The 16,952-nt window shown below is 43.1% G+C and overlaps 1 protein-coding gene across 1 annotated transcript in view; it reads left to right on the top strand.

The window, feature by feature from the left end:
- The first annotated feature begins 1,829 nt into the window (after positions 1 to 1,829).
- The window catches only part of BCAT1 (branched chain amino acid transaminase 1), a 108,457-nt gene continuing 93,334 nt past the window's right edge, over positions 1,830 to 16,952 (top strand). The window contains exon 1 of the mRNA XM_073621461.1: positions 1,830 to 2,622. Within this exon, the coding sequence (XP_073477562.1) occupies positions 2,617 to 2,622 (6 nt within the window). The 5' untranslated portion in view covers positions 1,830 to 2,616. The remainder of the gene's footprint in view (positions 2,623 to 16,952) is intronic.

Genomic DNA, 16,952 nt, shown 5'->3' with positions numbered 1-16,952 from the left:
TCAGTCTCTGCAACAGAGGAGCTTACACTCTAATGTCCCACCACAGTCACACACCATTATATTTCTATAGCTCTATCATATTTTGCATGCTGTACAGAGATCACTGAGCCAGTTACATCAGTCTCTGTACCAGAGAAGCTTACACTCTAATGTGCCCCTACAGCCACACCCTGTATTAGTATACAGAGGAGCTTATGCTTTATTTCCCCACAGGGGCCTGTGGGTCAATAAATAAGTAAGCTCAGATAATATTCGATCGGAATAATGTATAAGTGCCAGAACCCCCTAGTAACTCTGACTGCCCCAAGCTGAGGAAAGATGTGGTTGCTAAACTTTACCGCACTCTTCACACCACCATCATCATCATCATCATCATCCCCTCCTTCTGCTCCGCCTCAGTGGTAGAAAAGCAGAAGATGCTCCAGAATCAGCCTGTATATCCAATGACACAGGAACAGTGAATTATAAAATGTCAGATACATGTTTCTGGTTTCCGCACTAATACCCGGCAGCGGTATGGATTAGGATGGTCATTATTTCCAGTAATCAGTGTCAGGATGATCAGGGATGGGATACAGAGCTGCTGAGGAGAGGACATTATTATCAAAGCAGTGAGAAGATGAGGAGCTCAGCTATGGATGGAGGAAGGTTCTTACAAACTATATTAGCCATTACTTCTAGTAATGTGTAAAGATGGAGCAGCAATGGCTTCAGATTATCATAACTAACAATGTAGCAGATGATGATTTCAACAAGTAATGTAACAATAGCGATGAACATTTGAAGGCTAGAAGGAAGAATAATAATCAGCTGCAGCACTACACTTTGTAGCAGTGATGATGAGATTAACATTGTAGCAGATGAAGGAAAACTGTCACAAGGAATGTCTCAACAGGCCTGAACCTACTGTAGTGGTGATCAGAGGGAGGATGAAGCAGCAACAGTCAAAATATGTGGCAGGTGATGCTGGAGAGGAAGAGCAGTAAATGCAATGTGGAGGATGGACAGTGGTACAGTGATAAGAAAGGAAGTGGTATAGTGAGAGGAGTGTGAAAGTCAACATAGAGAATGGTAAGTACAAATAGAGGAGAGGAAGAGTTGTAAAGTCAGTGGAAAGTAGGAATAATAGTGCAGTCAGCAGAGAATGGGAGAAGTAGTACAATCAGAGGAGAGGAAGAGAAATAGTACATTGAGGAGAAGTACAGTCCTAGGAGAAAAGGACAAGCACTACAATAAGAGGAGTATAGGGGGAAGGGGGTAGTACAGGCACAGGAGAGGAGTAGCAGTAGTGCAGTCAGAGGACCACAGGACAGAGGAGAAGAGAAGAAGTACAATGGGATGTGGGAAGGAGTGGTACAGTCAGAGAACAGAAGGAGGAGTAGTACATAAAAGTTGAGGATGAGGAGTACAGGTGGAGGAGGTAAAAGTAGTAGTACAGACAAAGGAGGGGTGGGGGGAGAGTACAGATGATAGAAGGAGTAGTACAGAGAGAACGAGAAGGGAAGGATAAGTGGTACAGAGATAGGAGGGGAGAAGGAGTAGTGCACATAAAGGACGGTAGGAGGAGGAGTACAGGCAGATGAGGGAAGGAGTACTGTAACAGGCAAAGGATGGAAGAAGGGTTAGTACATGCAGAGGAGGGAAGAAGGAGTAGTACAGGCAGAGGAGGGAAGACAAATTATTACAGGCAGGGGAGGGGGAGTAGTACTGTCAGAGGAGGGAAGGAAAAGTATTACAGGCAGAGGAGAGGAGGAGGAGTAGTACTGTCAGAGAATGGAAGAAGGGTTAGTACATGCAGGGGAGAGAAAGAGGAGTAGTACATGCAGAGGAGGAAAGAAAAAGTATTACAGGCAGAGGAGGGAAAGAGGAGTAGTACAGACAGGTGAGGGAAGGGGTGATAGTACAGGCAGAGGAGGGACTGAGGAGTAGTACTGTCAGATAATGGAAGAAGGGGTAGTACAGGCAGAGGAGGGAAATTGAAGTAGTACAGGCAGAGGAGGGAAAGAGAAGTATACAGACAGATGAGGGAAGGAGGAATTGTACAGGCAGAAGAGGGTCTGAGGAGTAGTACATAGAAAAGAGAGATGGATGAGTAGTTTAGAGAACAGAGAGAGAAGAAATGGCACAGGGAGAGAAGATGAGGAGTATTGAGAGAGGAGGTTAGGAAGAGCAGTACAACCAGAGAAGGGAAGGATGAGTAGTACAGGCAGTGGAGGGAATAAGAAATAGTACAGACAACGGAGGGAAGGAGTAGTAGATAAAGATGGGAAGGAGAAGTAGTACAGACAGATGAAGAAGTAATACAGACACATGAAGAAGTAATACGGACAGATGATGACAAATAATACATACAGATGGAGAAGTAGTACAGATAGATGAGGGAAGAAAGCGTAACACAAGCAGAGGAGAGAAGGAGGACTTATATAGAGTGAAGGAGGAGTAGTAGTATTACTAGCAGCAGAGGAAGGAGGAGTAGTAGTACTACTAGCAGCAGAGGAAGGAGGAGTAGTAGTGGTGGAGAGTCTCCTCCCGACAGGCGGATATCAAGTCACAATTCATTCCAGACTACAACTCTGCAACGTGTCCGGGCTGTATCAGCCTCGTCTACTGCCCCAGATGGAGGTAAGAGGGGGGCACACTGTAGGGGCACTAACATTTTCTTGTGTGTACTCTGTACCACATGCTGGGACTGATGTTTAAATGTACTTTTATACTTCATATATATATATATATATTATACACCACATGCTTCTGCTACTCCTGCTTCAAGGGAGCCAACGCATGCTGTCTCTGCTGTACTTTATTGAGAACTTGCTGGCTCACCTACACACTATACATCCCATGCTGGCTCTATTGTATACACTATATATCTCTTGCTGGCACTAATGTATACATTGTATATCCTTTGCTGGCATTATTGTATACAATATGGCACTTTCATACTATGCAGATTATGCTAGTCCCTTTTTGCCCTCCTATACCACCTTCCCCATTCTTATGCAGCCTGCTACCTTCCAATATGCTAAAGATGCATAGTGTATGCCATGTATCATGTTGTCGTTTCGGTGCTGGTTACTTTTACCAGAAGCTGTGTACAATGCATCCCCTGTATACTATGTGCCCTATAATATACACCGCCTATACTGTGTACCCTGCCCCATGTGTTATACATCCCATTTTATTACATACTATGCCCTATATCTCATTTTACCACATACCCTGACCCATATGCTATTGGGGTTGCCACCTCATCCCTTTAAACCCGAACACATATTATTTACACAGGTTATGTGGCTGATTAAGGTGTTAATTAAACTCACTTGATGCCTTATCTGCATTAAGTTAGCCCCATATGTCATTCATATGTGTTCGGGTTTAAAGGGATGAGGTGGCAACCCCATAATATCCTCTATATCGCATTTTATCGCATACCCTGACCCATATACTATACTATTCTGGAACAGGCCAGATTTTATGTATTACCTTGAGGAGATGCAGACTAGAATACTGCAATCACTCAGCAGCAAATGATACCACCTGTGATGTATTTCAGTTATCTTGCAAACCTGGCCTGGTAAGACCCTATACACACTATTAGATTTTCTGCAGATTTTGTCTTCAGATTTACCAAAACAATGTAGTGCAAGGGCCAGGCTGATTGCATACAAATTCATACTCTTAGGGCACTTCCACACTGGGGCGTTGGGGGCGTCGGCGGTAAAGTGCTGCTATTTTTAACTGTGTTTTACCATAGTTTTAGCAGCGCTTTTTGGCCGCTAGCGGGGTGATTTTAACCGCGCTGCCCATTGATTTTAATAGGCAGGGGCACTTTAGGAGCGGTGTATACACCGCTCCTAAAGCGCCATAAAGAAGCGGCTTGACTTTTTTTTTAGCATCCCGCCAGCGCACCGCTCCAGTGTGAAAGCACTCGGGTCTTAAGGTTTGACCTCATATTATATGGTTTTGGTACATCTGAAGACAAAAATCTGCAGAAAATCTAATGGTGTGTATGGGGTCTTAGTGGGTCCTGAGGACAGGAGTTGAGAACCATTGCTATACATCCAGTTGTAATACAGCATAGATTACACCATATTTAGACTCTTCCCTTCTCTCTCCTCTCTGCCTCTCTTTTTGGTAACTCTCCGGTATTTTCTTATCAGTATGAAATATACAATAATATTTCTATCCTTTTCTTAAAGGGCCCAGATACTTTCAGCACTGTACTGCCTAACATATGGTGGTGGGATCAGTGTAGGGAAAAGCACCCTTCTGTACTGCAGTGGCGGGTACAGTGCTGTATACTCTTACAGTATTTGAGTACAATGCTTTATACACCTGGCTCCTTCCTATACTGTATTGGGGGTACAGCGCTGTACACACCTGGCACTCTTCAATGGGGGGGTACAGCACTATATAAACCTGGCACCCTGCAGTCTTCCTCCTTTTTTCCCCATATTGCCAGTGCTAGGATATGATGCAACATGCTTGTCATATTGGCACATCTGTGTGGGGTATATAATGTATATTTTCTAAGTAGTGCCACCTATGTAATATATCCACTTCAGTTACGGAAGGTTTTATCCCCTTAATGACCATGGACATTGTTTGCTATTCAGCACTGCGCTACTTTAACTGGCAATTGCGCAGTCATGCAATACTGTACCCAAATTACATTTTGTATAATTTTTCTCACACAAATGCAGCTTTTTTTGTTGGTGATATTTGATCACCACTGGGTTTTACATTTTTTGCGCTATAAATAAAAAATACTGAAAATTTGGAAAAAAAACACCAATATTTTCTACCTTCTGTTATAAAACATATCTAATAAAATCAAATTTAGTCATAAATTTAGGTCAAAATGTATTCTGCTACATGTCTTTGCTAAGAACAATTTCAGTAAGTGGCACAGTGGTGTAGTCGGTAGCACTTTCGCCTAGCAGTAAGAAGGGTCGCTGGTTTGAATCCCAAACACGACACTACCTGCCTGGAGTTTGCATGTTCTCCCTGTGCCTGCGTGGGTTTCCTCCAGGTACTCCGGTTTCCTCCCACACTCCAAAGACATGCTGGTAGGTTAATTAGATCCTGTCTAAATTGTCCCTAGTATGTATGAATGTGAGATAGGGACCTTAGATTGCAAGCTTCTTGAGGGTAGGGACTGATGTGAATGTACAATGTATATGTAAAGCGCTGCATAAATTGGCGCTATATAAGTACCTGAAATAAATAAAATAAGGGTATATTAATTGGTTTGCGTTAGTTATTGCGTCCACAAACTATGGTATATACAGTATCTCACAAAAGTGAGTACACCCCTCACATTTTTGTAAATGTTTTATTATATCTTTTCATGTGTCAACACTGAGGAAATGACACTTTGCTACAATGTAAAGTAGTGAGTGTACAGCTTGTATAACAGTGTAAATTTGCTGTCCCCTCAAAATAACTCAACACACAGCCATTAATGTCTAATCTGCTGGCAACAAAAGGGAGTACTCCCCTAAGTGAAAATGTCCTAATTGTGCCTGATTAGCCATTTTCCCTCCCCGGTGTCATGTGACTTGTTAGTTTTACAAGGTCTCAGGTGTGAATGGGGAGCAGGTGTGTTAAATTTGGTGTTATCACTCTCACTCTCCCATACTGGTCACTGGAAGTTCAACATGGCACCTCATGGCAAAGAACTCTCGGAGGATCTGAAAAAAAGAAGTGTTGCTCTACATAAAGATGGCCTAGGCTATAGGAAGATTGCCAAGACCCTGAAACTGAGCTGCAGCACGGTGGCCAAGACCATACAGTGGTTTAACAGCACAGGTTCCACTCAGAACAGGCCTCGCCGTGGTCCACCAAAGAAGTTGAGTGCATGTGCTTAGCGTCATATCCAGAGGTTGTCTTTGGGAAATAGACGTATGATTGCTGCAGAGTCTGAAGGGGTGGGGGGTCAGCCTGGCAGTGCTCAGACCATACGCCGAACACTGCATCAAATTGGTCTGCATGGCTGTCATCCCAGAAGATGATGCACAAGAAAGCCTGCTAACATTTTGCTGAAGACAAGCAGACTAAGGACATGGGTTGCTGGAACCATGGCCTGTGATCTGATGAGACCAAGATAAACATATTTGGTACAGATGGTGTCAAGCGTATGTGGCGGGAACCAGGTGAGGAGTACAAAGACAAGGTTGTCTTGCCTACAATCAAGCATGGTGGTGGGAGTGTCATGGTCTGGGGCTGCATGAGTGCTGCCGACACTGGGGAGCTACAGCTCATTGAGGGATCCATGAATGCCAAAATGTACTGTTATATCCTGAAGCAGAGCATGATCCCCTCCCTTCGGGGACTGGGTCACAGGGCAGTATTTCAACATAACGACCCCAAACACACCTCCAAGACGACCACTGCCTTCCTAAAGAAGCTGAGGGTAAAGGTGGTGGACTGGCCAAGCATGTCTCCAGACCTAAACCCTATTGAGCATCTGTGGGGCATCCTCAAATGGAAGGTGGAGGAGCGCAAGGTCTCTAACATCCACCAGCTCCGTGATGTCATCATGGAGGAGTGGAAGAGGACTCCAGTGGCAACCTATGAAGCTCTGGTGAACTCAATGCCCAAGAGGGTTAAGGCAGTGCTGGAAAATAATGGTGGCCACACAAAATATTGACATTTTCACTTAGGGGTGTACTCACTTTTGTTCCCAGTGGTTTAGACATTAATGGCTGTGTGTTGAGTTATTTTGAGGGGACAGCAAATTTACACTGTTATACAAGCTGTACACTCACTACTTTACATTCTAGCAAAGTGTAATTTCTTCAGTGTCGTCACATGAAAAGATATATAATAAGATATTTACAAAAATGTGAGGGTTGTACTCGCTCTTGTGAGATACTGTATATTTGACAATTAATCAATCCTGATGTACTCATTTCTTGTGGCCCTAAAAAAAAAAAAATCCTAGGGCAGTACAAATCTGCCAACCCCCCCTCAAATGACCCCTTTTTGGAAAGTAGACAGTCAGGCTTTTAGTAAGAGGCATGGCAAGGTTGTTTTTGTTTTGTTTTGTTTTTGTTTTTTGTTTTTTGTTTTTTTTATATACATACTATCACCAGTGCAGTACAGCATTGTCATGACTGGTGTGGCGGTGATCAGGGACACTGACTGGTGACAGTATGTTAAAAAAACCTTTTTATTCAATTTTTTTTTTATAAAATGTATTTAATTTTTTATTTTTTTTTTTTCTTACACTTTGGTTGCTGTTACAATGAAAGCGGAAGTAAACCCATCCAAAAAACTGTTTCATTTCCAGCACGTGCCGGAAATGTAACACTCCCATTGGTTGAGAGCACAACCAATCTGTCAAACCATACAATGGCTGGTGTCATAACTGATCACATGTGCAGCATCATGGCAGTTGTAGAATAAACAGAGGCACATATGGCAGCTTCCTTGGCTGAAAACGATAGGAGGGTTTACCTACACTTGAAGATCATTATAACAGCAAAGTTTTCAACTGTCATGAATGGGTTAACCATTCATGACAGCTGTGACCATTAGTAATCTGTGATTGGCTACAGCTAATCACATGGTACAGGGTGCTGTGATTGGCCCACAGCTATCACATGGTACCTGGGCCAATCACAGCATAGGCAACACATACATATTAATACATTAATAGCTGCTTTGTTGACATTGTGATCATGTGATTGCATAGCGACTGAACAACATGCTGTGTGGCATTCTGCAGGGGTGTCACTTACCTGACCTGAGTGGCCTCCATGCTGCCCAGAGATGGTTCAAGGGTTATATTACATGAAGCTCAATTAAATCTTATTATGGCACCAAATTGTAGTGCTTAACTATCCCATGTCACCAGAGGTAGACTAGCACCATGTCAGTAACGCCACAGCAGGGCCATATTCCTGGAATGAGAGTGGTGCCCAGAGCAATGCAATATGTAATGCCATCCAGTGTCACTAGTGTGATGGCACTGATGTATTTAGGAGCTATTGTCAGGCCTGTCACCTTCTACCAATCTTTTGCTGTCATGCAACAAAAGTCAACATATCTTTGGAAGCAAATAAAATAACAAATATGATGCAGTTGTATATTCATTAAAATCAATAAATGTGTTTAAATGCAACTAGTGGAAATAACTTGGACTTGGCATCAGCCCCCTTACTACCACCCCTGTACAGCAGAATGCTGTAGGGGAGTGGGAGAGGCATTAATAAGAGCTTGTTATCAGGAGAGCAGAGAGATGTGGCTATCAATCTCCTGCTGCTCCTTCATTGTCCAATCATACGTTGTAAATGGTGAGGTAACCAGGCTTTATTATTCTTACTGGAGTGGAGAAAAGTCAGGCCACCAACTACACTCTTATGTCTGGCTAGGATGTGTAAATCTCAGGACTGCCTATACATAAGAAAAAAATCTTTGGCATAAAAAAAAAATAAAACTCCCATCTGTAGGTTTTAGCTGTGTTTTTAGCTGTTTGCTTGCAGTTCAGATACATTATATAAGTGTTTGGTTCAGATTCAGAGTGTCAGTCTGTAAACCTCTTTCCCTCCTGCTGTGTAAAACATTTCATGCAGTGTGATGCATTCTGGCTGCTGCTGGATTCTGATTTACTGCTGTCAGCTGTCTGACAAAACGAATTGTATCTTCTACAGTATGTGGATAGAAAAAATCTGCTGAGGGTTCAATGCCTGGGTAGTAAGTACCCAGCTAAGAAGCAGATCCTTGGTGCCCCCATAGAAATGCACACTGTGCCACACCACTGATCCATATAAAGCCGGCTACTGTATACACTAATAGAATTTTGTTTTACATTTTTTCAGTTTAAGAAAATTAATTTAATTTTCTATTCATTAGTGGAGTCAAATTGATGTATATGGTTTTCTTTCAGTAAAGTCTATTCATTTCAAAATTGAATGTTAAAAGCAAAATATATTTTGAATTGCTCTAGAATGATGTACAGTACGTCAAACCAATATTAATAAATCTACTAGTGTATAGCTAGCTTAAAGCAGTAGTGAACCCCGGCTGAAAAAAAAAAAAAAACACCTGCGAGGCAATTGCATATTGTGCTAGTATGCATCGCATACTAGTACATTATGAAATACTTACCTTGGAACGAAGCCTTCCACCGGTGCACTTTCACCACTGAGAGGGCTGACATCTTCCCACAATCTTTCTTCTGGGTTCGTGCTCTCCGACTGTGTGATTGGCCAGAGCCACGATGACGTCACTACCGCGCATGCATGCGGGGACCCTTGGTTTCGGCACGAAGCTCTGAAGGTCCGGCAAGGTACCTTCAGGGAGCATGTGCTGGTGACGTCACGTGCTGCATCCAGGGTGAATATCTCCTAAACGGTGCACGTTCAGGATATATTCATTTTACCTACAGGTAAGCTTTATTATAGGCTTACCTGTAGGTAAAAATCACAAAGCGGCCTTTACTACCACTTTAAGGTTAGCTATACACTATCAGCTGTCAATGGGTTTCAATGTAGCTGTTGCAGATGGTCTGGTGACTGGACAGAAGGGTCATTAATCCAGGTTCATTGTCACGTTCCTGGACATGGTCCTGCGTAAACATATTCTGCAGCACTCATACAGACAGGTTCCTATAACCACTAACAACCCTCGCCCTCGTTGGCTGCTCCCTTGGAAGGATCCACAGGGTTTACTTTAAACCTTTATTGTCAGTTCTTTATTTTAACATTTTGAAAAACTGCAATAAAACAGTTAAATAACAGTAAATAAAACAGTTAAAATAGACCTTTTATTAACTTTACTTTCTCCAAGAATAAATACCTGAACTGTCACAATATCGCTTTTTTTCAGAAAAAAATCCACTTTTTGTAATTTAAAACTATCCTTGAGCTCCAGTTAATAACTTTGGCTAGGCTGAGATGATGTCTTCAGTTTACTGCAGGCAGGAGGAAACATTTCCTCAGTCTCCTCTATCCCCCCCAGTGATCTGACTGCAACATTGTAACTTTGAAGCGAGTTTTGTGTTGGAGGCTTTTTTTATTTTTTTATTTTACAGGCATTCTATTACATTGAATTTGCGTGGCTTTTATTTGCATTAATGATACAATGTTCTGATTTTTGATACATTAAAAGAAAAGTATGGATTTATTTTTATTTTTTTTTCCCATTTATACTTACCTAGGTGGATACAGCATCGTTCCGATGCTCCATGTGTCCCCCAGCGCCTCTGCACTGAAAACCGAGCGATCGAACATCGCCAATGGCTTGGTTCTCACAGCTCACTGAGCAGAGCAGCTGACTGTCAGTCAGCATCTCTAGCCACTTCAGCCCCGGAAGGATTTACCCCCTTCCTGACCAGAGCACTTTTTACAATTTGGCACTGCGTTGCTTTAACTGCTAATTGCGCGGTCATGCAATGCTGTACCCAAACGAAATTTGCGTCCTTTTCTTCCCACAAATGGAGCTTTCTTTTGATGGTATTTGATCACCTCTGCCGTTTTTATTTTTTGCGCTATACACGGAAAAAGACCGAAAATTTTGAAAAAAATTGATATTTTCTACTTTTTGTTCTAAAAAAAATCCAATAAACTCAATTTTAGTCATACATTTAGGCCAAAATGTATTCGGCCACATGTCTTTGGTAAAAAAAATGTCAATAAGTGTATATTTATTGGTTTGCGCAAAAGTTATAGCGCCTACAATCTAGGGTACATTTTCTGGAATTTACACAGCCTTTAATTTATGACTGCCTATGTCGTTTCTTGAGGTGCTAAAATGGCAGGGCAGTACAAAACCCCCACAAGTGACCCCATTTTGGAAAGTAGACACCCCAAGGAAATTGCTGAGAGGCTTGTTGAGCCCATTGAATATTAATTTTTTTTGTCCCAAGTGATTGAATAATGACAAAAAAAAAAATTACAAAAAGTTGTCACTAAATGATATATTGCTCACACAGGCCATGGGCATATGTGGAATTGCACCCCAAAATACATTTAGCTGCTTCTCCTTAGTATGGGGATACCACATGTGTGGGACTTTTCGGGAGCCTAGCCGCGTACGGGGCCCCGAAAACCAATCACTGCCTTTAGGATTTCTAAGGGCGTACATTTTTGATTTTACTCCTCACTACCTATCACAGTTTTGAATGCCATAAAATGCCCAGATGGCATAAACCCCCCCCCCCCAAATGACCCCATTTTGGAAAGTAGACACCCCAAGCTATTTGCTTTGAGGCATGTTGAGTCCATGGAATGTTTTATATTTTGACACAAGTTGCGGGAAAGTGACAAATTTTTTTTTTTTTTTTTTGCACAAAGTTGTCACTAAATGATATATAGCTTACACAGGCCATGGGCATATGTGGAATTGCACCCCAAAATACATTTAGCTGCTTCTCCTGAGTATGGGGATACCACATGTGTGGGACTTTTTAGGAGCCTACAGCGTACGGGGCCCCGAAATCCAAGCACCGCCTTCAGGATTTCTAAGGGTGTAAATTTTTGATTTCACTCTTCACTGCCTATCACAGTTTCGGAGGCCATGGAATGCCCAGGTGGCACAAACCCCCCCCAAATGACCCCATTTTGGAAAGTAGACATCCCAAGCTATTTGCTGAGAGGCATGGTGAGTATTTTGCAGCTCTCATTTGTTTTTGAAAATAAAGAAAGACAAGAAAAAAAATTTTTTTTTCTTTTTTCAATTTTCAAAACTTTGTGACAAAAAGTGAGGTCTGCAAAATACTCACTATACCTCTCAGCAAATAGCTTGGGATGTCTACTTTCCAAAATGGGGTCATTTGGGGGGGGGTTTGTGCCACCTGGGCATTCCATGGCCTCCGAAACTGTGATAGGCAGTGAAGAGTGAAATCAAAAATTTACACCCTTAGAAATCCTGAAGGTGGCGCTTGGTCTTCGGGGTCCCGTGCGCGGCTAGGCTCCCAAAAAGTCTCACACATGTGGTATCCCCGTACTCAGGAGAAGCAGCAGAATGTATTTTGGGGTGTAATTACACATATTCCCATGGCATATTTGAGCAATATATCATTTAGTGACAACTTTGTGCAAAAAAAAAAAAAAAAAAATTGTCTCTTTCCCACAACTTGTGTCACAATATAAAATATTCCATGGACTCGACATGCCTCTCAGCAAATAGCTTGGGGTGTCTACTTTCCAAAATGGGGTCATTTGGGGGGGTTTTGAACTGTCCTGGCATTTTATGCACAACATTTAGAAGCTTATGTCACACATCACCCACTCTTCTAACCACTTGAAGACAAAGCCCTTTCTGACACTTTTTGATTACATGAAAAAATTATTTTTTTTTGCAAGAAAATTACTTTGAACCCCCACACATTATATATTTTTTTAAAGCAAATGCCCTACAGATTAAAATGGTGGGTGTTTCATTTTTTTTTTTCACACAGTATTTGCGCAGCGATTTTTTAAACGCATTTTTTGGGGAAAAAACACACTTTTTTTTAAATTTTAATGCACTAAAACACACTATATTGCCCAAATGTTTGATGAAATAAAAAAGATGATCTTAGGCCGAGTACATGGATACCAAACATGACATGCTTTAAAATTGCGCACAAACGTGCAGTGGCGACAAACTAAATACATTTTTAAAAGCCTTTAAAAGCCTTTCCAGGTTACTACTTTAGATTTACAGAGGAGGTCTACTGCTAAAATTACTGCCCTTGATCTGACCTTCGCAGTGATACCTCACATGCATGGTGCAATTGCTGTTTACATTTGACGCCAGACCGACGCTTGCGTTCGCCTTAGCGTGAGAGCAGGGGGGACAGGGGTGCTTTCTTTTTTTTATCTTATTTTTAAACTGTTCCTTTCATATTTTTTTTTTTTAGATCATTTTTATTGTTATCTCAGGGAATGTAAATATCCCCTATCATAGCAATAGGTGGTGACAGGTACTCTTTTTTGAAAAAATTGGGGTCTATTAGACCCTAGATTTCTCCTCTGCCCTCAAAGCATCTGACCACACCAAGATCAGTGTGATAAAATGCTTTCTCAATTTCCCAATGGCGCTGTTTACATCCGGCAAAATCTAAGTCATAAAATGCTCGTAGCTTCCGGTTTCTTAGGCTCCATTCACACTAGCGTGTTTTTTGATGCATTTTGCATTTTGCAGAAATGCATGGGAATTTTTTAACATGGGTTCCTATGGAACATGTTCACATCAATGCTTTTTTGTATCTCTGCGTTTTTGGAAAGGGTCGGGGACTTTTTTTCATGCAAAAAGCAGCGTTTTGCATGTAATGGATTTCAATGGACAAGCATCAAAAACGCAAGTGCAGCGTTTTTGCAGCGTTTTTGGTGCGTTTTTGCCGTTTTTTTTTTTTTTTTTATTTTTTTTTTTTTTGTAATTTTTTTTTAAGACTAAAAAAAAAAAGAAAAAAAAAAAAAAAAACGCAAAACGCAAATCGCGGCAAAAACGCCGCAAAAATGCTACAAAAACGCTGCTCAAAAACGTGCCAGGCATGGAAAAAAAAACCTCCAAAAACGCTCAAAAGCAACATGCATAGGTGTGAATCGAGCCTAAGGCCATAGAGATGTTTGGAGCCACTCTGGTCTCTGATCAGCTCTATGGTCAGCTGGCTGAATCACCGGCTGCATTCTCAGGTTCCCTGTTGAGACAGGAGAGCCAGAGAAAAACACGGAAGACGTTGGGGGGGCATTCCCTCCCACTGCTTGTAAAAGCAGTCTAGAGGCTAATTAGCCGCTAGGATTGCTTTTACATGAAAGTCGTCCGCTGGCTGAAAAGAATGATACCAAGATGATACCTAAACCTGCAGGCATCATTCTGGTATAACCACTCAAAGTCGTGAATGGCGTACCTGAAGACAAAAAAATGGTTAACAATAAAGCACAGTAAACGGTAAAGTATAAAAAATTGCAGACCTGAAAAACAAACATGATAAAACATAATAACAATAAAACATTGCAGAATAGAATACAGTAAAAAAGAGCAGAACAATAGAGAGAGAATAGAGAGAGAGAGAACAATAAAACGACAACTATTTTTTTTTATTTTATATTTTTGTATGTGTTTTTTGCTTTGTTTTTTTTTTTTTTACACTTTTTTTTGTAACTAACTTTTATAACTGTAACCGGTTCCAGGTTCGGGTCTCTCAAAATGTGATGGCATCTTGGGAGACCCTGTGAAAGTGTGCCTAGTCTGTGCAATGCTGTACCCTACGCTAATACTCAACTAGTGAATGGTAGCGTTCAAAACATTCACCAATGCAAAGACCAGGATTGTCAGGACAGGAGGGACAATAATAGCGGGTGTCACGCCTATATCCACGCTTGCTGCAGACACAACATCTTTTTTGGGGGGGTTCGTTGGGTAGGGGTACTCAGGAGGACATAAAAATGCCTCTCATGCAGCCGACTGCATTTGGTTGGGGATGTGAATGGGGGAAGTACGGGCCCTGCAGAAGTGGTCGGTTCCCAATTAGGATTGGCGAATGCAGCAGGAAGGGCACTATGGGCACGACGGCCTGTGTTTGTCTTTTTGGTGGCAGCGGGACACTACTTGTGCTTGCCACCTCACCAGCTTGAACTGCACTTATGGGACTCGCCACGTCACCAAGTGTTACTGCAGTGCTGGTTTGACTATGACCGGGGTGTACTAGGCCGCTGGTGCTTGCCAGTTCACCAAAACGCTACCAAAAAAACTGTTAGCGATCGCAGGGATCAGGCCTGACTCTGCGAATGCTGCAGTTATGCGTTTAGTGTTTTGTAAGTGACAGTGATCGATCGATACTGCACTTGGGTGGGCTGGGCCGGGCTGGGCGGAGGGGCAAAACGCAGGTGCTAGCAGGTATCTGGGCTGATCCCACTAACACTGCGTTTTTGGGAACCCTAAACTGCTGGGGACGCTAGTATAGATCTGATCGGATCAGGTATTGATCTGATCAGATACTATACCACTAAGGGAGGTGTACGGTGCGTGCGTTTGTGTTAGCGCGACTGACGCTAACCTGACGCTGCCTGGGGCTGGTGCTTGCCAGTTCACCAAAACGCTACCAAAAACTGTTAGCGATCGCAGGGATCAGGCCTGACTCTGCGAACGCTGCAGTTATGTGTTTTGTAAGTGACAGTGATCGATCGATACTGCACTTGGGTGGGCTGGGCTGGGCGGAGGGGCAAAATGCAGGTGCTAGCAGGTATCTGGGCTGATCCCGCTAACACTGCGTTTTTGGGAACCCTAAACTGCTGGGGACGCTAGTATAGATCTGATCGGATCAGATATTGATGCGTTCAGATACTATACCACTAAGGGAGGCGTATGCTGCGTGCGTGGGTGTTAGCGGTACTGGCGCTAATCTGACGCTGCCTGGGGCGACGCATATCACAGCCGGGCGATCAGGGGGTTAAACCTTTATTCGGTAATAAACGGCGGGTGCCCTGACACTATAAAAAATAAACGAACTAACCAGCGTCACCCGTAAGGGTTTACGGTGATCAGTGGTGAAAGGGTTAACTAGGGGGCAATCAAGGGGTTAAAACATTTATTAGATAGTATATGGGGGTCCCTGTCGCTATAAAATGCTGACGGCGAACCTAAATATTTACGTTCCTAACTAGCGTCACCAGCGACACTAATACAGCGATCAGAAAAATGATCGCTTAGCGACACTGGTGACAGGGGGTGATCATGGGGTTAAAACTTTATTAGGGGGGTACCCTAGACCTAAAGGGGGGTAACACTCACTGTCCTACCACAGTAACTGTCACTAACTGACACCCTGCAGTAATCAGAAAAAAAAAAAAAAATACTGCTTGGTGTCAGTGTTACAGGGAGGGGGGAGGGGTGATTGGGGGGGATCGGGGGGCGATCGGGGGGGGGATCGGGGGTGTTTTGTGTGCCTGGCATGTTCTACTGTGTGTGTGTGTGTGTTGGTGCACTTACATGTCTTCTCTCCTCGGCGCTAGAACGGAAACTGCCGAGCCGAGAGAGATGACATCACATCCTCTGCCTGTGTGTACTATACACAGGCAGGGGATGTTCCTCATTGGCTGGGAGCGATCGCGAGGGGGGGGGCCACGATCGGATGGTCTCCCCCTTGTCTCCCATCGCTCCTAGCCAAATGCCGACCGCCGCTGGCACCGGGGGGGAGTCCGATCGGACCCCCCGCCCGCGGGAAGGCAATCACGTATGGGTACGTGATTTTGCCTGCCCGTGCCATTCTGCTCACGTATATATGCGTGAGGCGGTCGGCAAGTGGCTAGTCTCTGCTTCTCCACGCTCATTGGAGTGCTGAGCTATGGAGGGGCGGGGAGCGGCCGTCTCAGAGGGGTGTCAGTCCAGGCACCCGGTGGATCCAGATTTCCATTGTCAGGATGACGCGGTGCTGGGACTGATTCCTGTGAAGTCAGGGGAGAGCGAACTTCAGACCGCTCTCTGCTGCACTCCTGTGACCCTTAGGAGAAGCCCAGCCAAATGAGCTCAGGCTGGACTTCTCCTTTATTGGCAGTGAAAGCCAAACAAATTTAGTTTCTAATATCTGCCAGTTAAATAGGTAGAAAAATGAATGTAAAAGGCATTTATTCAATTAGGAAAAACTGATTTAAGGACAGGTAAAACTCTATCAGACATGGAGAAGTTCCTTGACCTTGGAAGACCACTGCAGGTTCACATAAAACCAGTGCCTGTATATCTACCACTATACTGTCATTTGCAGCAACCAAAATGTTTTTTGTTTTCCCTGATAATCTTCATCCAAGCGTCTTAAAGCGGAACTTCACTTTCCATCTGTTAAATCTTCTGCCCTTGTTGTTTTAACTTTGGAGAGTAAAAACATTTTTTTTTCTGAAAGTAAATACCTTATACAGCCCACTTCCTGTTTCTTGTCTGGTAAAAAGCCTAGGCTTATGACATCATGCACAGCTCACTCTCATGAGAGTTTGCCAGGAGGGGGGGGGGGTGAGTCATAAGAGGGC

The sequence above is a fragment of the Aquarana catesbeiana genome, linkage group LG03 (genome assembly GCF_042186555.1).
Source record: "Aquarana catesbeiana isolate 2022-GZ linkage group LG03, ASM4218655v1, whole genome shotgun sequence".
Taxonomy (NCBI): domain Eukaryota; kingdom Metazoa; phylum Chordata; class Amphibia; order Anura; family Ranidae; genus Aquarana; species Aquarana catesbeiana.
The sequence above is the reverse complement of the archived record's forward strand: the minus strand, read 5'-3'. Positions and strand labels throughout refer to the sequence as shown.